Genomic DNA, 22,965 nt, shown 5'->3' on the forward strand with positions numbered 1-22,965 from the left:
GAGGGTATGTTAAAGCTTGGAAATATAAGACGCCTGCCCGCCCCAGGTCCCATGATTAACAAGTGCAGGAGCCCATTCTGCAAACGAGAATGAAGGGCTCAGAGGTTCTCCAAGACCCACGGATTCCCAAAGGCAGCGGGGTGCTCCGACCCTCCTCCCCGCCCTGGCGTGCACTCCCAGGGCCCTCCCTGGGGGTGAGATCTTAGCCTTCTCCTTCAATTACAGACAAGCAACCACGGCTCATAGGGGCCACGTGGCTCGTGCCGAGCCGCGCAGCTTTGGTAGGCGTGTGACTCCGCTCGGGTCCGCGGTGCTCCCGGCCTGTTAGGATGGACCGCACTCCGCTGCCCCCCAAGAACCACGGACGCTCGTTACAGTCCAGCTCCCCGGCCAGCTCCAGACCCGGGTGGCGCCGGGTAAGGCGAGGTCCGGAATCCGCATTCTCCGCCAGCGTTCTCACGCCCACCTCCACCCCGTCCCTCGCTCCAGGTGATTCTTCGGGTCTGGCCAGATCGGGAAGCAGCCGCAGCGGTCGACGCGGCGCTGAGTCCGCGGCGGGCTCCCGGGGCGGGGCCAGGTGCGCCAGGTGCAGCGGGGCGCGTAGCTCCGCCCCGGGGGCGGGGCCGCACCTGCGGCGAGCAGGTAGGCGGCTACCTGGTAACCCGGCCCCGGCCCTGGAGGTTTGGGCGCGCGCAGCCAGTCCCGGCCACGCCGGGGACCGAGGGACGCGGGCAGGGGCGGCCGCCGGGGGACGGGAGGCTGAGCGAGGGGCCCTCGCCTGGTCACCATGGTCGAAAGACGCTTCTCTCAGTTCCTGCAGAAACTCCCCTTCTCGGGCGCGGGCCACCCGTACGAGCCCCTGGAGAGGAGCGAGTTGGAAATCTTGGTAAGTCCCGGCGACCCGGCGCGGGCCGTGCGACTTGACCCTCCGCCCCACCGCACCCACCCTCCGCCGGGACCCCTCCCGCAGCTCGTCCTCCTGCCCCTGGCTCTGGAAAGATCTGGGGAGCAACGGCAGCTCCTGTTTCTGCTCTGAGCCGGGCTCGCGCCATTTAAGCCTCTCAGGACAGACAGCCCATTTTGTGGATTTGATACTGAGGCAGAGAGAGGTTACATGTGCCCCTTAAGACGCACCCAGTTAGCAAACGACCCAGCCAGGAATTTCACCTCGGTTTCTCTGGCTCCTCTGCACTCAGGCTGCTGTATGGATTTTTTTTTTTTTTTTTTTTTTTTTTTTTTTTTTTTTTTTTAGTTACTTGAGTTGGAAAAAAAAAGTGATGTAAAAAAACAAACACCTGGGGAAAATGTTTTAGCCATGATAGTAATAATAATAGTGGAATTAGGGTAAAGAGCAGCCAGGCCTCCTAGCTTTACTTCCTATGTCTGCAGCTTTGAAAAGCACTCAGGTTTGTATGTTGACTTAGCAACCTCCAGGGGACCCTCTAGGATAAATCAACATAATTTTAAGGCCTGGGGCATGGGAGGGTTGGGGAGAGAAGGGGTTTCCCAGTGGCTGAACTGACACAGCTGTCCAAAAAAGCCCTTCCACTTGGGGAAGCCAGGCTCAGTGGATGACCTGGTGACTTTCTCCTTAGGTTTGTAGAAGTCGAAGCTTCACACTTTGCAGGATACGAGAGCAGAAAGCGCTGAATTCCTGCAAAAGCCTCTCGGGGACATTGCACTTTTTTTTTTCCTTCTCAGCCTAATCAGTCATTCAAAAATAAAATTCCTGAAATAGTGCCTTGGGCATGCTCAGGAGAACACGGCCATCTGACCTCCCAGTTAAATTTACTTTTTAATGGAAAAGAGCAGTTGGAAAAACTCAATTTAAACTATTGAATTTTCCTCCCAAAGAATGACAACAGTCAAAACGATTTTGTGGTATGATTTCTAAATATTTGTACATTAAATAAATAGTATTTTATATGTGAAAGTTAGCACGAGAATTCCAGTGCCGGGACTGTAGGACTGCAGGGCTGGGTAACTAGTAATTCTCCCGTTGTCTGTGTGTTTCTGAAGGGACACGTGGGTTCAACATGGCTTGTAGAGTTCGATTCTTTTGCTGAGATCAGTTTCTCTACCCACATGTCATGTGCCGGGTTCTGCTGAAGGAGTGTGAAGTCAGTTTGCCAATATTGTTGCCTTTTCTGCCTCACTCTCTCTTTTGGTTTTTGCATCATGCTGGGCATTTTTCAAACACTCCTGATGTGTGGTTGATTATGATTAGATTTAATAGGATGTCCAGGTCTGCTGGGCATGGGGGTCCTGTAACATGACTGAGATGCTGGGGTGAGTTTGACCTTGGCACCAAAGTGGACTTCAGTCCTCCGGATCTCTTCTGAGGGGTCCTCAGGGGTATGACAGGTCCTCAACCTATCTGTAGGTGTGTGGGGGGTTCACCCACCTGGTCGAGGACCCGGATGTTCTCAGTAGCACCCTGAAGGGTGGGTGATGGGTGACGTCGCGGTGGGGAGGGGAGGGGAAGGGAGGGGAGACTGGCGACCCAGATCCTCAGCAACAAAGGCTCGGTGAGAAACAAAATGTCCTATCTCTTAAAAAAAAAAAAAAAGTCCTATCTCTGAAGGGTCCTGGTACAAACCCAGGAGGTTGTACTGAAAGGAGCTGGCGGAAGGGGGCAGGGGGCGGTGATGGGGTGGCGGAGGGACCTGTTTCCCACCAGCTCAGCTTAGAGCCTGAACCTCCTTCGCTCTCACACTTCCTTCCCCCATTCGAACCCTCTTTTGCCAAGAAAAATGGAAAAAAGCCAAGTGTGCTCACAGCGATCATTTCTACGAGAGTTGTAACTCTCTCTTATGAGCACGTGTTCTGGGAAGCCTCTGAAACCCGGCCACTTTGCCCAGGCAGCTCACTTATAACACTGTTTACTACTGAGAACTTGCTGTGTCTTTTTTCTTCTCTGTCTCCTGTCTGTCTGTGCTGAGGTCCATTTTATTATTATAATCATCAGTAAGGACATGGAGGCTCACAGGTGGGACCAGGCGCTAAGGATACAGCTGGGTACAAAATGAAGTTTGTGGGGGAGGCCCCTGATGGTAGAGAAACCAAGAAATGTTTAGTCAGAGATCTGGGGGGGCGGGTCTGGGGTATGATGGGGACCAAGAAAGCAGAGTGGCCAGGCAGGGGACACATGGGCCAGGGAGGACTGAGGCAGGGGACACGTGGGCCAGCATCGGAGGCTGAATCTGAGCACAGAGCTTATGACTCTGAAAATGCCTTGTTCTTCCCATATTTTCAGTATCACCACAAGGAAGGGGTTTGAGAGATCCTCTTAATTCAACTATTGGGGAAAAAAACCCTTCTCTGTTTTAATCTGAATGGTGGGTGAGGAGAACGTTGGACCAGAAATTCCTGCTTCCCGAGGACTTGATGCCAACTCCAGGGAAGTCATCTTTGACCCGGGGCTCCCCATCTCGTAACCGTCTGGCGCTCCACCCTGTGCTGCCTTCCTGGTCGGCGAACTGATTCATCCTGCTTGGGCTTTCTGGGGTGAAGATGGGGTTCCGGCAGGCTCACGTAGTGGTCCCCCGCTCATTCAGCCCAGGTTCACAGAGCGTCTGCCGTGTGTCAGGCCAGGGCTGCCTGCCACGGATGGGGTGTGGAAGATGGACACACTCCCTGCTCTCCTGGTGCGCAGAGATGGGGGCCAGATTCAGAGCAGAGCCATCACGAAGCATTTGGGCTTTATCCCTGGAGCAACATGGAACTATTGGAAGGTTTAAATCGGGTCGTGACCGTCATCCACTCATTCACAGACGCGCCAAACAGTAGGAATGAAATAAAACAGACACAATCAGATTTGCATTTTGAAGAGATCACAGCTGGCACAGGAGGGACTTCTGAGACACACCCACACACGAATCCTTAGTGTTTCTCAAAACGTAGCGAGATAGGACTTCTTGAAGCCTGTATTGCGGCCTTCCAGTGTTGCCAAATTATTTGTATCAGAAGGTAACTTAAAGAAGTATAAACACAAAACTTGCAATAAATGTGGCTGTATGTGTATAATGCAACTCAAAAGAGCCACTAACTTTATAATAAAATCATAAAGGACAAATGTAGCAACTAAATTTTGACATGACCAGTGATATGTTTTTTAAACATTTCCTTTTTTTTTTTAAATATTTTATTTATTTAATTGACAGAGAGATAGCATAAGTAAGCAGAGTGGCAGGCAGAGGGAGAGAGAGAAGTAGGCTCTCTGCAGAGCAGGGAGCCCAGTGCGGGGCTTGATCCCAGGACCCTGAGATCATGACCCGAGCTGAAGGCACAGGATTTAACCACTGAGCCACCCAGGCACCCCTCTTTTTTTTTTTTTTTTTTTTTTAAGACTTTAAAAAAATTTTTATTAGAGAGAATGAGGTCAGTGGGAGAAGCAGACTCCCTGTGGAGCAAGGAGCCTGATGCTGGACTCAATCCTGGGACTCCAGGATCATGACCTGAGCCAAAGGCAGTTGCTTAACCAATTGAGCCACCCAGGCACCCGACCAGTGACATTTGTAAAAAACTCAACCACTGATGTTGAATGGTTGTATTGATTGTCTATTGCCGTGTAACAAATTACTGCAAAATGCAGTGGCTTAAAACAACAAACGATCATCGCACAGTTTCCGCTGGAGGAATCTCAGCGTGCATCTCAGCTGGGGGCTCCGGCATCTGGTCCCTCATGAGGTTGTTGTCCAGCTGTTGCTTGGGGCTGTGGTCTCATCTGAAGGCTTACAGTGTGGAAGGGGGAAGGATTCACTTCCAAACTCTTTCTTGTGGTTGTTTGCAGGCCCCTTACTTTGTGGGCCTGTTTACAGGGCTGCCTCATGGCTCAGCAGGTGGCTCCCCCAAGAGTGAATGATCCAAGAGAGATTGAGAAAGCATCCATAAAAGCCTAGAAGCTACAGGCTTTTTATAACCCAATGTTGGAAGTGCTGTCTTATCTCTTCTGCCATGTTCTATTCATCATAAGTGAGTCTAGGGGCTCCTGATTGGCTCAGTCGGTAGAACACGCAACTCTTGATCTTGGGGTCATGAGTTTGAGCTCCCCATTGGGTGTAGACATTATTTAAATAAATAAAACTTAAAAAAAAAAAAAAGAAGTGAGTCTAGGTCTAGCCCATGCTCGGGGCAGGGGTGGAGGTTTGGATTACACAAGTGCATGAAAATCAAGAGGCAGGGATGCTTGGGGGTAGAGGCTGCCAGTGGTGGAAAGGAATAGTTTCTTCCATGAGCTCAGTCACATAAAAAGCAAAACCACACCTGGTGCATCGTCTGCCGAATAGTTATCTTTTTCCTACTATTTTCATTACTCTTGAACTTTAGTCTTTATTTAGGCTCCTCTTGAATTTTGACTTTGATAATGTTTATGCCGAGAATGTCTATTTACAGGTATGTTTACAAAATGGCATTTAAATATGTCAGGAGTTGGTTTGCTAGTGTAGGATAATCAGCCTCTTAAGCATGACAGACAGCAGGTAACCTGTGAATGTCAGTGTCCAAGGCTGTCATTTGGTAATGGTAGAATTGACTTGTGAACTTGAAGGCAAAGTGAGCGTCGGGCATTGTGGGAAAAATATTCTTTCTTTGGTATTGATTACTACACTTGGCGCTTATCAGCTATGGCAAGTATCTCTGTTTGCAGACTGGATTCATGTCGGGCCCCACTTGCGACGTGACTACACTGAGTTGATTTGAGATACTGTGTGCTGTGTGATGGCTCCATTCTCCTGCCCATTTTTCCTCCCTGAGCCACTGAGAACCCTGCATAGTGTCACATGATGGTTGTCACATATACACAGGTTGGCCCTGGTGTCACCTAACAGTGCTTTGTTCAAAATCGGCCCCCAGAAGGTCTATATTAATTAAGGAAATTGTTGAGATGCATAGTTCAAGTTCAGAAGTTCTTAGAAAACTGGGGGCTCTGGAGAACGTGTCCAAAGATGCCATCTTAGAAATACTGTCCCAAATCCCAGTGTCATGATCCCTGTTGTTAACAGCAGCAGAGCCCAACACCCCAGAGCTCCTCAGGGGAAGGAGCTAGAAGGCTCGTAGATAGCTGTCTTCTCCTTCTGTCTTCACATGGTCTTCTCTCCATGTGGATGTGTCCAAATGTTCTCTTCTTAGTAGGATACCGGTCATATTGGCTTACGGCCCGTCCTAATGATTTCCTCTTCACTTAGTCACCTCTTTGAAGGGCTTCCCTCCAAACACAGTGACAGTCTGAGGTACTAAGGGTTAGGACTTCAACTTAGGAATTTTGGAGAGCTATGGTTCAGCCCGTAACACTATTTTCCTTATAGAATCTTGAAGGGAATTGGTGGGGAGGGGCTGTGGGCCATAATGGGAGAATATATAAGCTTCTGTAGGGGTTACAGACACTCTTGAAGTTGTGTTATTAGCCTCACCATCTGCCCTAAGTCCCTCGGTAGGGTATGGATGGACTGGGTTCTCGCAACTCCGCCGTCTTCCCAACCGTCTTCCCACTGGCTGGGAACAGAGCCCAGCAAAGCATGTGTTGGCCCAACTTGAAACTCAAGTGCACAATGGGGAAGAAGTGCTTCAAGATTCCGGAGTCCCTGGGCAAAGGAAGATTTGAACGATCTGGAACAAAGGCAGGAACTACCTGTAATCATTCTTTGTATTTTAAGCCACTGAAACCAAACCACCACGCTAATTAGATCTGGTTATTTCGCAGCTGACCCAGAGATGTGCCATGTACTCCTTAAGTCCCCTTGTCTTGGCCTCTCAGCAAGACTGAACTGGGGGGCCTTGTGGGTAGGGGAAAGAATATTGACCTGGGAGACCCTTCCCAACCAGGAGGCATTGGTTAGGGCTCAGAATGGGACCAGAAACCCAGAGTTCCAGCTTGGGGCCTATTATTTATGGCAATGCAAATTAAGCATGTTTCAAATGCCCTTGCCAGAAAGTGGAGATCTTTATACTAAGAGTCAGTGAAAGTGTTGGATTCCCTTTCTGACTTCCAGAAAGTGACAGCATTTTTTATTAAGAATCAGTCACTGTCTTGGGGCATCTGGGTGGCTCAGTTGGTTGAGCGACAGCCTTGGGCTTAGGTCATGATTCCAGGTCATGGGATCGAGCCCCACATCAGGCTCCTTGCTCATCGGGAGGTCTGCTTCTCCCCCTTCCCCTGCTCATGCTCTCTTTCTCTTAAAAAAAAAAAAAAATGAATCTGACTTGGGTCAAGACTGCGGCCCAGTGCCCAGAGAAGAGCCCAGTGGTGGGTGCAGGACCAGCTCCATCATGTGTGGGGTCCAGTGCAAAAGGAAAATGTGGGGGAAATGACCAAGAATTTCCAGATAGACAGCAGTCATCACGTGCAGCCTGCACCCTTCTGAGCACGCCCATCGGGCTGGCCCCCCCGGGGTCACTGGGCATAAGTCAGTAGTCAGACATGCCAACAAGTGCTTAGTTTGGTCTCCCCCCTCTTCAGCCCCCACACAGACCCCTCATCTGGCTGTCCCCTGCTTTGGTCCATTCATTCTGTAGATCAGCTATTCTCCAGATGTGGTCTGGTACCAGCAATCTGAGTCTTAATAAGCCCTCGGGGTTGGGGGTGGGGAGTCTCATGCTTACTTGAGTTTGAGAACCACTGCTCTGCACAGTTAGCTTCTCCATTCCTTGGACAGGCATCCTCCTGTTCGCCAGACCCTTATGGCGGCACTGAAGACAAAATAGCAAAACACTGACCCTCCCGAATGGAGCTTACAGTCTAGTGGGACAGACACACGGTTCTCAAATCATTTTAGTAGTATGTGTAGAATTACAAATTGAGATAAGCCCTGTGAAGGAAAGCATGTGTAAGATGGGGGCTGGACAGAGTCTGTGTATGGGGGAATGGTGGGGACTTTACTGCTGCCATCTGGGTGCAATCCAGGGAGACTTCCTGGAGGAGGTGGCAGGGCTTTGGAGCGCTGAGACCGCAGATTTCCCCAAGGCAAGGTGGCCTCCCTCCTCTCATCTGGGAGGCACCTGATACCCAGGGGGTTCTGCAGAGTTATCTTCCTCCAGTTTCAGAATCCCCTCCCTTGCAGCCGTCTCTCTCTCTGTCTCTTCCTCCCCCACATTCCAGCACTGAAATGTGAGTGATAGTTTTGCCTTCCTTGGTCATTGAAATGCGCCAGTATTCGTTGTTGTTCTTTGACTCTCGTTTATGACCCAGGAGCTGGACTTATTTTTCCTTTCTTTCCCTCCCTCCTTTTCTTTTCTAAGCTCCGCCCCCCCCCAAGCCACAATAAAAATACATACAATCAGAGAGGTGTCCTCCACTGGGCACTTGTTTGCTCCCAGTTTCCTCCTGGGGGGGGGGGGAGTGAGGGGCAGAGGAAGGTGCCGTTTGTATCTGATCAGTTTGCAGCAAACCGATGACTGTCGGAGGTTTGCTCGGCGTCCTGGCCCTCCCACTATGCAGTTCCTGAGAGGCTGGGTGAGGAGCGCTGACACCTGACCGCTGACACCGCAGCCCAGGCTCCCTGCAAGCAGATTCTATTCCGCCACCTGCCAGCGGTGAGCCCCCAAGCAAATTCCTTAGTTTTCTGTACAGCAGAGCATTCACTCACCACAGCAATTGGCTTGGAATGGAATGATTCGGTTTGCCTAAAGCATTTAGGGCAGCCCCCATCTCTAATTATTCCTTATATACCGTTACATAGTGTCTCTTAAAAAAAAAAAAAAAAACCAGACATAAAATCCTACTGTGCACGCCAGCTGCAACCCCTCCAGCCTCTCCGTGCCCCTGCAGCGTATGCAGATGGAGAACATTCTTTCTTCAGTGGGTACATACAGATTTCTACGTAACCCACCCACTCCTGCTGGGCATTTAGATGGCTTCCTTTTCTTTTCCTTTTTTTTCCTTTATTTCAGTTTTTAGAAGAATGTTCCAGGGAATATCTATGGGTGCACCACGTTATTTTGAATCCTTACAAAACCCCCTGCAGAAATCTGAAGTTTGCCCGGGGTCAGACAGATGTCCCAGGAGCTGGGACCCCAGTCAGCCCACGTGTGCTGGATGCTGGAGTTCTCCAGGCTCCTGCCTGTCCGCTTTCTCCTCCAGAAAGTGACTGGCCTCCCTGTCGTAACTAAGAAGTATTTCATGGAGAGTCGTGTGCAGGCTGCGTCCACACCCCGTTTCTCGTATCTTTTCACTCTGCTTCTAGCATCTGGGTGCGGTCCGTGCCCCAGTGGATTACTTCCTGATCTTCTAGTCGTGTCACTCTCTTCTTTCTTCCTTGGTGTTCTGGGGGGAGGGAGGGCTGCCCTCTGTGCGCTCGCTTATTCATTCATTCACTCATTTGTTCATTCATTCATTCATCTTATCATGAACTTGTGTGTTCCTGTCATATATATATATATATCCCGGTTCTGTCCCATCCCGTGAGTACCTCCATCTTGGGGCCAGCTCCTTCTAGACCCTTCTCTCCCTCTGCCAGTGAGAGTGGTGGTGTGTTTACTTATTGCACAATTGTGTTACCTGTACCCAGCCTCCTCCCCTTCCTGGTGGCTCCCGGTCACGTTGGCCACCACCTCACTCGGGCAGCTCCTCCTCGGGGTCCCCGACCACACTGGCCATCCCCGCAAAAGGAGTGTGCCCCGCGTGTCTCGTTCTGTCCTGTGGGTAGTGTCTGGTGGGGTGGGGTCACACCTCTGTCCCACGCGCGCGGATCACCAACGCTGCCTAGATAGAATTGCGGGGGCCGGGAAAGACCTCTGAAACCCGGGTCGCCCTGAGGCTGGAACTTAAGAGCCCTGTCTCCGCAGTCCAGGGCACGGGGATATGATGATTCCCATCTTCCGGAGAAGGCAGCCTCAGAGAAGTTGAGGGCCTGGCGGACGGTTGCACAGCCGGCAGCTGGGGGAAGCAGACAAGAGCCCCGATCAGTGAGTCGGCAGCCAGGCCGCACGCCCCTGCCCAGCGGACTCAGGGTTGTTTCCCCTTAACATTAAAGAGTCCTGGGCGGGCCCGTGGGGTTACCTGCCTCTCTCCTCCCCCGTGTCCGTCTGCCTCTGCTCCGAGCATCCCAGGGGGCTCGTCCTCCCCGTCCTCCCGCCTGCCTGAGCGCCTGCGCCGTCTTGGATTCCCCAGCACTCCTGCCGCCTCGAAGTCCCCTCCCCAACTTCACAGACTCTGCCCCCGACCCCCAGGCTTGGTCCGCACGACCTTCCCCTTTGAATCAGCAGTTAGGGATCCTAACCCTAACTGGTGACTCACGATTCACGAAGATGGAAAAGGGCGTATGTTAGGAGGCCCTGGCCACTGTCTTCTTGCCACCCTCTTCCCAGCGCAAAAGGCAATGAACCCTGGTTTCCTTTCCCTTTTCGTTATCCGTAGGCTGACTTAGTCCTCTCTGCCCCTTCTCTTGTTAATGGGACCGCCACTTGGGAAAACTGCCCGGCAGTGTCCAGCATGACTCCAGGCACATGTGCAGACGGTCCAGCATCCCACCCAGCGGAAAGGAGGCTGTGCACCTGCTTACAGACAGGCTCTGGGGGGAAGTGTTCCGTGTAATAGTTCAAACCAGACACAAGCGAAATACCTACCCACACGTGGTAGTTAAGGGAAGTGTGGCACGTCAGATCAGTGGCATGCCTGCCGTGCGACAGAGCACCAAGAGAGGATTCCCCATCCCTGTCACTCCTGGAGCAACACAGGTGTGTCCCGCTGTGGTGACCGTGGGCAGCAGGAGACAGACCCAGAGGACACTGTATGATTTGTGTTCATTTCTGTGGCAGCCCAGAATAAATCCCCGTGGATAGAAACTCAAATGTGGCTCCCCCTCTGAGGGGCCGAGGACAGAGAGTGGGCACGGGGCAGCCTTCCGAGTGCCACATCGGCGTGGGAGGGGCGCGTCACTCGGACGTCCACACGTAAGAGAAGGCATCCAGGTGCATACTTGATATGTGTGCACACAGCTGGATAGAGGTCACTCTTTTTTCCGTGCAGGTAAATCAAAAGCTTTCGGCAGCTGATTTTACCCGCAGCACAGTGTTTTGGGGACACGGGTTTCTGGTAGTTGGCTGTTGTCGCAGGACCGCCGTGGACGACTGAACGGGTACTGCCCCGCAGTTGACAAGTCGGAAGAAGAGGAAAAGGAACTTGCTAGCACTGGGCGGTTTTAGACTCTGAGACGGCCAGATCTCCTTCTGAAAGTTCTGTCCCCCATCCCGGCCCCGCGGGCGCCACTTGCACCTCCCCCGGGAGACAGGGAAAGGCTGGTGCCCTCGGACGTGGGTTTGATTCTCTTTTGACATGTCATGGTTACCACCTCCTTTCTGGGAACTCTTGGTTCACATCCTTGTCCATTCTGTGGAAAGAGGACCTGGTGCTCTTCTGCTCCTTGGTGAATCAGAGCTGTTGGTTTGTGTGCGGAGTTATTCCTTGTCAGCCTTAGGAACCGCAGGCACCTTCCCCAGCCCGGAGTCTGTCCTCGGAAGACAACCCCATTGTTAGGCTGTGAATTTTTTTTTTTTTTTTTGCCTTCGTGGCATCTGCCTTTGTCTTGTGCTCAGAAAGTCCTTTTCATGCTGAGATTAAAACGGAACAAAACAAAACAAAAAAGAAAACAGTCTGTGATTTCTTCTAGTACTTTTATGGTTTCTCTTGTTCCTAATTGTCCTGATTATTTTGGGCAAGGACTGTGTCTGCCTTCCCGAGGCGCCCGGCCTGGGTTCTCGCACACCGTGAGCAGTTGGGGAGACGATGAGGGAGACTCAGCAGAAGACTCCGGCCTCTGCCCTGGCCACAGGATGGGGCGTGGGCTCACCACCAGCAAGGGGAAGCCTGGCGAGTTGGGAGCACCCCATTCTGTAATGTGTGACCGCACCTTCCAGCTGCTGGCCCCTCGCTGTCCACACAGGCTCTTGTCCTTGGCAACCGTCCCTCCCACCCTGGTCCTGGCAAGGCTCCCAGCCCCTGGGGGTACGGAGACCTTCCTGGCAGCTCTCTTTTGCTGCTGCTTCCGTCCCCGCCTCCCTCCCACAAACATTTTTGAGCACCTTTTGTTTGCAGCGCTGTGCCGGGCACTTGGGTGTACTCCGGATCTGAGCAGCTGCTCCCCCGTGAAGCTGCCCATCTGGTGCTGGAGGTGGACAGGCGGGTCCGCAGCGTGCTGGGCACAGGGGGGACAGGCAGTCTGGGAGCTCAGGTGTGGGTTCCCTGTGGGGCCCATGGTGGCTGTTGTGCCAGTGGCTTTGGGCTGCTGTGACAAATGACCACAAACAACACAAGTGGCTTAAAACAACACAAATTCATGATCTCGCAGTCCCGGAGGTCAGAAGTCCGACAGGTCTCACTGGGTTAAAATCAAGGTGTTGGCCAGGCTACGTTCCTCCTGAGGGGTTCCAGGAGGAATCTGATTCCTGGCCTTTACCCAGCTTCTGCAGGTGGCCCACATTCCTTGCCTCGTGGCCCTGCCTCCACCTTCAGTGCTGGGAATCCCGCTGCCCGCAGCCCGGGCTTCTGTCCTCACATCTCTTCTCCAGCCCCTGCCTCCGTCTTACAAAGACTCTGTGAGCCCATAGGGCCGACCCAGATCACCCAAGATCACTTCCCCAGCTCGAGATCTTAAGGACACCTGCGAGGTCACCTTTGCCGTGCGAGGTCATGTGGTAACAGGTTCAGAGGATCAGATCAGGACGCGGACCTCTGCTGGGGGGCATCATTCAGGCTCAGCTTCTCCCCTGCCCCCACCAACCTCTGCCCCTCCTCCCCTCGGAGGTTCCAGAAAGTTGAGTTTCTCTACGCGCTTTCTCCCTTCTGCCCTCGGCTCAGCACAGTTCTTGCCGTGTTTTGCTTGTGTTTTGCAGAGCGGGGACAGAGAGTTGGTCCAGGCTGCCGGCTCCGCCTTCTCCTCATCACAGGGATGGGGATGAGAAGTGCGTCGGCCTCAAAGGGCTGGAGGGATGATTTAATGAGATTGTAGGTGTCAAATGCTGATATGAACTTGTTAGCTGTTCTCTCTGCTGCAATACTGCTTTATGTGTTACTGCTGGGGCTCTGGTATTCTGTCCTCATTATGACCTGTTAGCTGTTCTCAGCCACCTTTGCCTTGGGCAACTCCTCTTGTCTGCCCAGCTGCTAGAAGGACGTGGGCGAGCCTGCTGCCTCGGGTCTCCTCCTCAGCCCTCCTCCAGGAAGCGGAAGGAGCCCTCTCGGACTGACTGAACAGCTCTTCCAACCCAGCACTCCCAGCCTGGTGCTTGGTCCATTGGCCATGGCCTTCTCACTCCAAGATGGCGGCCGCTTAAGACCAGGACCTGGTAGGGTTGCTCTTTAAGCGCATCTCCCAACTAGGCATCCTCAGCTCGGCTCTGGCTGTGTATTAGAATCACCTGGGCCCTTTCAGACTCCCGCTGGCTGAGCCCACTGCTTAGCTGGCCTGGGGATAGGCCCCAGCAATGAATTTTGACCAGATCCTGGTGGTTCTCCAACTTTGGAGCGCATCGCAGTCCCCTGGAAGGCTTGGGGAAGCACAGACAGGATCCATGCCCAGAGCTTCTGATCCGTGAGACCCAGCGTAGGGCTGAGAATCTGCCTTTCTAACACGTTCCAGGGGATGCTGGCCGGAGGAGCGCTGGCTGAGAAGCAGCAGGATAAAGCATAGGCGGGTAGTTCACAGACACACGCCTCAGGAGAGCCTGTCGGGGAAACCTTGCGTGGAGTTGGGTCATTTGCCCTCACCTCAGATGTCACCTCCTTAATGACCCTGGCTGCCTGATTGTTCTTGGGTTACTGTGACACTTACGTTGTTTCTCTCCGTGTGCCTCGATCCCCATGACCGCACCCGCCCATACTGCGAAATTCTCAGAGTCAGGACTGCGTGGCTCCCGGGCCCGTGGCTTCCTCTCTGCCTCCATCCCTCCCTCTGAAACCTTTCAGAGCCTCGCCCTGGCACTCTTTCAGGGCACTTGGGGTACCCCAAATAGAACATTTGCTCTGCTTGGCACCTTTCCGCCTTTTCTTCCCGAGCCCAGCATGTCTGGTAGAGCGTGAGTGGGGTCTCCGTGTGCGCGTGTCCCGGGTCTCCGTGTGTGCATGTCCCGGGTCTCCGTGTCTGCGTGTCCCGGGCACGGTTTGGCAGGCTCCTATTCTTTCTTTTCACCTAAGCTTCCCCAGGGGGCCAGACGCCATCCTTGGGCCTCCTTGTCTGGTTTTCTATTAGCCCCCAGAACCTTCTGAGTCTCTGCTATTAAAACCCTCCCTTTCCAGAGGGGGGAACAGAGGCATGGGGGAAGTTTTGGTCAAATATCTTAGAGACATAAATGTCTCAGCCCTTGAAACAGGGAAGGGGTCTCTGGGGTCTAAGTCTGCAAGTGTTTGCGATGAACAGACTCCCCCAGCCGGGTGGGAAGGCGGAGGAAGCCTGGCTCCTGGCTCAGCGGGAGACCGGCTGGCCTTCAAGGTGCCACGCGAGCACCTGTCAGCAGTGAGCTCCCTGCTCCCTCGGCCAAGTCCTCTTTCAGCGACTGGCGTATTTGCCTTTGGTGGCTCCTCTGGAAGCCTCCGCTGGGATAAATGTCAGCTCCAAGCCACCTTTGCTTAGTGAGAACACCATAAGAACACTCTAAGTCCTTAGGTTCCAGACCATTTCCCTAGGGCTTGGGGAGGACCTGGCAGGCCCCCGTGGGTCTGTTTGCCGTGGGCAAATAACGCTTTGGAGATCACTCGGGGTGGGGGGTGGGCACGGAAGATCGCATTTTGTAATTCTATTTATATGAAATGTTCAGGGTGGGTGATCCCTAGAGACAGCAGATCGGAGGCAGCAGTGAGGGGCTGGGGGAGGCGGAGGGGCATGACCGATCATGCCCCCAGCTCTCCTTTTGGGGGAATGAAAATGTCTTGGAACCTGATGGACATGGTGGCTTCATAACGCTGGAAATACGCTAAATGCCACAGAATTGTTCCTTTTAAGATGGCTCGTTTTTATGTTATGTGAATTTCATCGTAATTAAATAGAGAGAAAAAAGGAGATAGGAGGGGTGCCCCCTCCCCATCGGGTTCGACAGGAAGGGATGGGGGCTGCCGCAGAGCGAGCAGGCAACCTCGATCAGGGTGAGCCACTCCCATGGCGGCGGCCCCATGTGAGCGTGCCCGGCAGAGGTCCCTCGCACACAGCTGGGGCTCGGGGGGCATGTGCTTAGCCCCGGATGCAAGGGCTCTGCTCTCTGAAACCCTGCGGTGAGACGGAGCAAGCTCTGCCTGATGATGTTCCGGTCCACACCACGCCCCGGCAGCCGTGGAACCGGGAGGGGGCTGGCAGAAGTGGGTTGGGAAAGAGATGGGAGGCCGGAAGGTAGGGACTGCGAGTATAGACAACGCCTTCCTGAGCCCCACTGCGGTGAATGCGAGAAGTGAGCGCACACGTCTGTGATGTGTAGCCCGGACAGGAGGGGGTCTGGCTCCATCAAGCCCCACCTTGTGCCCGTGCTTGCTTGATTCTACAAAAGCTTGACGAGGAAGGCATCATCGTCCCCATTTTGCAAATGAAGGAATTGTGATCAGAGAGGTTGTCATTTGCCCAAGGAGACAGGCTGGCCCGTGATGCTGGGCTGTGGCCTGGGCAAAGCTTGGGTGAGGGTGAACTGAGGCTCGTGGCTGAGGGCGTGCATCCACTCGTACAGTCAGTGGAGCCGAGCACACGCATCTTTTGACTGGCATCCTCTGTTCTGGCTGAGAAGCGCTCGTGGAGCACGCCCTGAGTCCCAGGCCCTGGTCCCCACCCTGCAGAGTGGCCGCACTGTCCATGGATAGGGGCATTTCGGTGATAATCTCTTGCTGGCAGTTGCAGAGGAGCCATCAGGGAGAGGACACAGGACTCCTCCAACAGGCAGCACTGTGTCTCATGGGCCTAAGAATTAGCCTTTTACCTGGGGAGGGGTGTGGACATGACACGGGGTCTGCTGCAGCCATATGGAAAACCATGGGTTTTATCCTGACAGCAGCTAGAATTTATCCAGCGTTTCAAGCGTGGTGCATGTGTGCATGGGGAGGGAGTGGGACAGGGGACAGGATTTATGATTTCCAGGGTCATTCGTGCTACATAAAAAATGAATTGGGTGTGGTCCTGGCCAGAAAGAAACAGCAGGATCAGGAAGGGCCAGCCCGGCAGGACTGAGTCCATGTGTGATGTGGGCAAGAGCGGAGTGCTTGTGCTGGGCTGGCGGAGCCAGAGCTTGTGAACAGAAGAAAAAAAAAAAAGTTATGTCTCACTTTGTGATGCACATTTCTCTTAAATGCTGACCTAAGAAGAGCTCATGAAGATTGGGGGTGCCTGTTGAATGTAATCCTGGCCATGCTTCCTGGTGGCGGAACAAGTGAGCACAATCCCAGGAAGCGGATGTGACTGGCAGAGCCTTGCGATGCACGAGGGTTTGGGGAGACTCTGTTGGGAATGGGGGGCTGGCAAGAAGGAAAAGGGGAGTTTGCCATCTCCATTCTAGCTGAAGGAAGAGGTTGGCCACTGCCTCGTGCCCCTTCCTCCTTCCCAATGCCCAACAACCTGCTGGAAAAGGAAAAGATGATTATCACGTCCTGAGGGATCAGAATACTAGGAATCACTTTGCAAAAATACCTAGCATTTTCCCGATTGAGATCTCCTGCGTTATCACGTCTTCCCATGCCCTTCAGGTGTTTCTTATGGCTGCTTCCCAGGCGTGCCAGATAGACAGAACTCGGCTGGGCTCCCCCCTTCCCTTGGGTTATTGCAGATGACACACCGAACGGGCTCTGATATCACCTGTCCTCATCGGGGGGCTTCCTCTACTGTGTAGCTCGTACCTGACCAGATCCTATAAGCTCAGGAGTCAGGATTCTAAATGAGTTCATTATTGCTTTGTGCTGTCAGCTTGCTGCATTCCTATTCTGTTAGATAAGTTTGCTTCAAAATAGATGCATCAGTAATAATCAACAACTGGGAACGACCCAAAGGTCCATCAAGAGGAGAACAGATAAATTGTGATAGACTCAGTCAGTGGAATACTTAACAGCCATGAAAATTAGCAACCATCCCTGCACGCAAGTCACGCGTGAATCTCACCAATACTGCTGAGTGGAAGGAAGCAGACATGGGAAAGTAGCTATTGAAGGTTACTTTTTATAGATAAAGTTTATATAAAATTCAAACCTGGCCAAACTCACCTATGGTGACAGCTGTCACCCTGCCTCTTGTGAGAGGGGAACACAGGTTGCTTCCATGGGCTGGTAATGTCTGTTTCTTGATTTGGAGGCTGGCTGTATGGGTCAGTTTGTGAGAACTTGAGCTGTATGAACTTGAGCTTAAGATAGGGGCATTTTCCCTGTGTATGTTGATACTTTGAGAACAGCATATCAGTGCAAAATTACAATTCCCTTAACAGCAGTCCTGCTTTCTTCACAGATTGGAGGGCAGTGTGACTCGAAAGCCATCGAAAGAGAGAAAACGGTCGTAGCTCTGTCACCCAAGGAAGCAAGCAAATGCCACAAAGAGGATTTGGCCAAAGCGTTTTATGTAAGAATTGAATTTGTCTTTGATGCCAGTGTGGTAAGGGTTTTAGCTGCAGAAGAAAGCAACACAAATGATACATTTTTATCATCCTTGCTAGAAAATGCTGCTCATGTCGAACTGTTCTGATATCCCCCATGGACTGTCATCATCATTGTTGTCAACGGAACCAACCCTCTTGGGGCCCTTGCCAGAGGACAGGCACTTTCCCGAATCTCTGTATCCCTGTTTCTCTTACTTGGAGGCCCAGAGAACATGGGAACTCACGTGGTTCCCAAGGAGCCAGTGAGACTTGAGTCCAGGAGGTCTGACATGAAAGTTCAGACTTTTAATCGCCCCTGTTCACACACTTCCTCTTTTATAATGCAGGATTTTGGCAATTACTGAAACCAGATACTTACATGTTTCGCAAGTGAATTTGACTTCCTGGCCAGTGAACACACACACACACACCCCTCCTCTCCACGAAGCTCTTCTCTAAGGCTAAGGAATGTTGCTTGCTATCTGTTTTTAATTTACTTAGAAAACTGAGCAAACATGGTGATGTGTGTGTGTGTGTGTGTGTGTGTGTGTGTGTGTGTGTGTGTGTGTTATAACCCACCACATTTGGGAAAGCATTTCCCAAGACAGTTGGAAATCAGTGTTTCATGCCAGCCTTTTCTCTTTCTTTCTTTCTTTCTAGAGAGTGTGTGTGAGTGGGGGGGGGAGGGGCACAGAGGGAGACAGTCCCAAACAGGCTCCATGCCTAGCAGAGAGCCCAACGTGGGGCCTGATCCCACGACCCTGAGATCATGACCTATGCTGAAACCAAGAGTCGGACTCTTAACTGACTGAGCCACCCAGGCACCCCATCATGCCAGACTTTTCTTGAGAATATTTCAAACATCTGTTTATATTCAAGTCCCACTTGTTAGTATTAAGAGAAGGAAATAGTTTCGCCTCACCTAGATGTCTTCCCTGTCCAGCCAACGAGCTTGGTTTTTTCCTCTTTTGAAATGAATCTAAAAATCGGTTCAGTTTCCCCTGTCTCCTCCTTCACCCGCTTCAGCCTCCTGGTCGCCGACTTTTTTAAAAACAAGGCCACTGTTGCTGCAACCAGAATAACAAAGTTGCCTTACGTAATATTAGTTTGTGTAAAGAGCTTGAAATTGTATCTGGCACAGTGCATGTACGATATCATCATTTTATCTATTTTTTTTTTGTTTTCTTTTTAATTTTTAATTGTGGTAAAATTCACAACATAGCATTCGCCATCCTAGCCATCGTTGAGTGTACGGTTTGGGAGTATTGAGCCCACGCTGCGCAACCGAACTCCAGAACTCTTTGCGTCTTATAAAACTGAGGCTCTGTCCCCATGAAACGTAACTCCCTGCTGCACACCGCGCAGCCCCTGGCCCCCACCTCCTCCTTGTCCCCTCTGGGATTCTGACTGCTCGAGCCGCCTCATATAGGTGGGATCGTACAGTCCGCCTTCTCCTGACTGGCCTACCAAGCCACCTCCACTTGGCTTTTGAGAAAAGCACTGCTAGGGAAGCCTGGGTGCCTCAGTCGGTTAAGCCTCCGACTTGACTCTTGGTTTCAGCTCAGGTCGGGTCTCAGGGTCATGGGAGGCAGCCCCGCGCGGTCGGTCGGGGTTCATGCTCAGCAGGGAATCTGCTTGGGATTCTTCCCCTCCTCTTCCCCCCGCCTTTGCTCCTCCCTCTCCCCACCCACACACACTCTCTCTCTCAAATAAATAAATAGATAAAAATCTTTGGGGGGAGAAAAGGGAGCAAATAGCGCTGCACACACGTCCCTTCGAGACCTACGTCTTTCGGTATCTATTCGCCCAGAAGGGTAATTGCTGCATCATGTGAAGATTCTATTTTTAATGTTTTGAGGAATCCCCATCCTGTTGTGCATGGTTGCTGTACCATTTCAGGTTCCCAAGGCCCATTTTTTTAAAAAGAAGAAAATATAAGCATTTCCACATGTCTGGGATTTCCTGCTACAACCGCACTCGTTGAAATTTAGGCTTGAGGTTGTCTTTTCTGCGGTAATTATAGGGCAAGAAAGAACTGGAATGTGGGTGTTCCCTCTCTCTCTGTTGCTATTTGCTCGGGGTCTTTGAACAAGTTCCTTCTCCTTGGTGGACAGCCCAATTTCCTGGTCGGTTTGGGAAGTGGCCGGCTTCCAACGCGGGAGTTCCGTGAGGTGGGCTCCCGGTCCTTCAGGGCCCACTGGTGAGCCTGTGCTTAACCATGTCCTTCCAGGTGGACTTACAAAATGGGCTGTCCGAGTTCTCGGTGTCGCAGCGGAGACAGGTCCATGGCTGGAATGAATTTGTCGCTGATAACACCGAACCCGTGTGGAAGAAGTATCTCGATCAGGTGGGTGTCATTCCTTGCATTAACTAGTGCAAGCCAGAGGGGTGGGGTAGTCATTCGTTCTTTAAATATTGACTGGGGGGGTCCTTGGACCAGTCTTGGGGTGCAGGGGTACCAAGATAAAGAAGGCTCCCTGCTCATGCAGGCTGGTTTTAGCCAGCAGGAGGCATGGCCATGGGTAGCTCTCGAATCACCCAGGCAGCCGTGACCATGAATGAGAGCTGTTATATGCACAGAGGGTTTTCACAGGCTGGGCCCCGAGCCAAGCGAGTGAGCATTAACTCCCTTCATCTTCCTCTTCATTTTGAGGCGACGAGGAGGAGCAGAGGAGTTGAAATATTTCCCCCAGGCTGTGTAGGGTTGCTAGGGTTAGCAAGTAGAATGCCTTGTTCAACTTGAATTCCAAAGAAATACATTTTTTTGGTATAAATATGTCCCAAATGTTGCATGGAGCATAATGATACCCCCCCCCAAATGTCCCTTGTTTATCAGCAATTCAGATTTAACCGGCTGTCCTGTAGTCTGCCTGGCCACTGGAGCCTGGTGCCCACGGCAATAAGTGGCACGCTAGGGAGTAGAGCCAGGCCGCTGGCTCCAGAGCCCCTGTCCTTCTTCGCCTCGGCGCTTGGTGCTGCCACCGTGCCAGGTGGATGGCACAGAACTCAGATGCCTACACGCCACTGGGGGACCACCTACCCAGTATCCGTTCAGAAACCGCAGTTCACAGGCTGATTACCCCAGATACCGGAGGGCATTCTGACTGCCTCGGTTTCCCCCGCGTGGCCTCCTGAAGTCCCTCCCATCCCTGACCCCTGCCGCTTGGCTCTGTGCCCCTACCTCCCCCCCACCCCCACCCCCAGCCCCACCCCCACCCCCAGCCCCACCCCCACCCCCACCCCGCGCTGCTGCAGGCTTCAGCAGCCTCCCTATTGGCTCAGCGTGTAAAGCTTCGTGATTGGTTGGTTGGGGACCAATCACAGCCCTCCTCGCAGCATCCTCGCACTCTACCCTCCTGGTGTCACTCGTCGGTCAGGTCGCTGCTCACCGGGGATGTGACTCCTTGACGCACGTGGCACCAAATTCAGCTTCTGGGTGCGCGGGTGGCTCTGGCCAGCCTGAAAGCTTCCCGGAATCCCCGGGCTGGAAGGAAGCCGCCGTGGCTCCTGGAAGCTGGAGTTCAAGGAAGCAGGCTGACGCGGCGGTGGGGATGGACCGTGTCCCTCCTGTCCGCTGGGCCTCGGTCAGTCCTGCTCTGGCTGCCCCTTTCTCCAAGACCCTCTCCTGTTTCCACAGCCAACCTCCTTCCTCCTTCCGCCCTGTTAACACTCCCACAGACGCCAGCCAGGGCCTTTCCAGAGATGGCCCCGGCTTTCACTTTCTAGAAGATGGTTCTAATACATACCCACCGTTCTGAGTTTGACTCGAGAAGCGGACAGCTTAGCGCATGTGAAGGACTTGATACCGGTTGTGCCCGCTGCAATGTCTCCTGGTTGGCCCTGACGGAAGTGTAGTGGTTGAGGGCACAGGTGTTGGATCCGGCTAGCCTACATGAACCCGTGGGCAGTTGAGTTTCTTTGAGAGCCTCGGGTGCTCATTTTTCAAGCAGAGATACTGAACTGTACCTGTGTCAATGGGTTAGGAAGAGCCTAAGAAATGGTACAGGTGTAGCATTGAGCAGGGCACGTGGGATGTGCTTAGTAAAATGTCGCTTGGCTTTCTTGTTCCTGTAGCAGACCCCTTTCTGCCTGTCTCCCTTGAATGTGTGGGCTCAGAAGGGCCCTGAGCCAGGAAGGGTCTGGCCATCCGTGGCCAGAGCAGCCCATGTGGCTTGTGGCAGGGCCTTCCCGTTGGGTCTGGCACCTGTTTGCTGGATTTCATGGGTGACTCACTTGTGTTGGATGACACCGACTGGACAGGTGTTTGGGATGGTCTGAAGATGGGGATAGAGGGGGTACTGGTGACGTCAGCATTGAAGAAATGTCCAGGTCCAGCTCAGGAGAAGGCTGAGCCTATGGGATTGGAATTGGGCTTCAAGGTGGCTCTTGGTCCAGGCCTGGCCAGAGACCAGCACTGGGTCCCAGCACTCAGAGGGGTCCCGGCCGGGACTGCGCACCCCTGAGCTAGCCTTGAACCCGTGGCTGGAGGGGCCTGTTGTCCAGAAATAGACCTGGTGTTCCCAGAGTCCTGGGTGGGAGGGGAGGGCAAGGAGCCAGATGGCACTGTGGAAGTGACCTGGATAGGAGGACTTGCACCTGAGGGAGGACAGATCTAGTGCTGATCTCTGCTCTGTGACCTGAGTAGGAGCTCTCACCCCACCAAGCCTTGAGTTTCCCCAACTAAAACTGGGCGCTTGCTGCTTTATTCACTCATTCATTCTAGATAAATGCTTATGTTCCTGGACTTGAGCTAGGCACTGTGCAGAAAGCTGCAGCCAGACCAACTTTTTACTTATGGGAAGGCAGACAGACAGCTGCCTATATAATACATCACCCAGTTCAGTGTGATGGGGAGAAACAAGTCAAGACAGGTGCAGGACAGGAAGTGATCCCAGGACAGCTGTTTCGGACTGTGTGCTCAGGGGAGCCGTTTGACTGGTGCCTAAAGGGCTGATCTTTGAGCAGAGACCTGAAAAAAGTGAAGAAGGGAGCTGTGGGAGGGTGTGGAGGAAGGATGTGCAGAAGCAGGGGGAGTGCAAAGGCCCTGAGGCAGCAGAGGCTGGGGTCACGTGAAGGTAACCGAGCTTCAGAAGTTGAACTGGAGAAGTCAGGTGCCTGGTGCATGCTGGGGCTTCAGCCCCTGCTTGTGCATCTCTCACCTCACTTCTGTCCAACAGGATAGCAAGTCTGTGGTGGGCTCAGGGCTGAAATGAAATCTTCCTCTTAGCTCTGCTGGACAGAGGTGTTTTCCCTCCTGTGCTAGGCTGAATAGCGCCCTGCTCAAACTCATGTCTACCTGGAACTCTGAATAGCACTTTATTTGGAAATAAGGTCTTGGGGTGCTTGGGAGGCTCAGTTGGTTAAGTGTCTACCTTCAGCTCCGGTTATGAACCCGGGGTCCTGGGATCGAGCACCACATTGGGTTCCCTGCTCGTTGGGGAGCCT

At 52.7% G+C, this 22,965-nt stretch overlaps 1 protein-coding gene across 4 annotated transcripts in view; it reads left to right on the top strand.

Moving 5' to 3' along the window:
• The first annotated feature begins 618 nt into the window (after positions 1–618).
• Positions 619–22,965, top strand: part of ATP2C2 (ATPase secretory pathway Ca2+ transporting 2) — a 57,818-nt gene continuing 35,471 nt past the window's right edge. Inside the window, exons 1-4 of one of the 4 annotated variants that reach the window (XM_032323254.1) lie at positions 619–886; positions 10,804–10,905; positions 17,394–17,504; positions 19,751–19,867. In XM_032323254.1, coding sequence (XP_032179145.1) covers positions 788–886; positions 10,804–10,905; positions 17,394–17,504; positions 19,751–19,867 — 429 coding nt within the window. In that variant the 5' untranslated portion in view covers positions 619–787. The remainder of the gene's footprint in view (positions 887–10,803; positions 10,906–17,393; positions 17,505–19,750; positions 19,868–22,965) is intronic. The other 3 variants (XM_032323251.1, XM_032323250.1, XM_032323253.1) reach the window with 3 other exon arrangements.

The sequence above is a fragment of the Mustela erminea genome, chromosome 19, assembly GCF_009829155.1.
Source record: "Mustela erminea isolate mMusErm1 chromosome 19, mMusErm1.Pri, whole genome shotgun sequence".
Taxonomy (NCBI): Eukaryota; Metazoa; Chordata; class Mammalia; order Carnivora; family Mustelidae; genus Mustela; species Mustela erminea.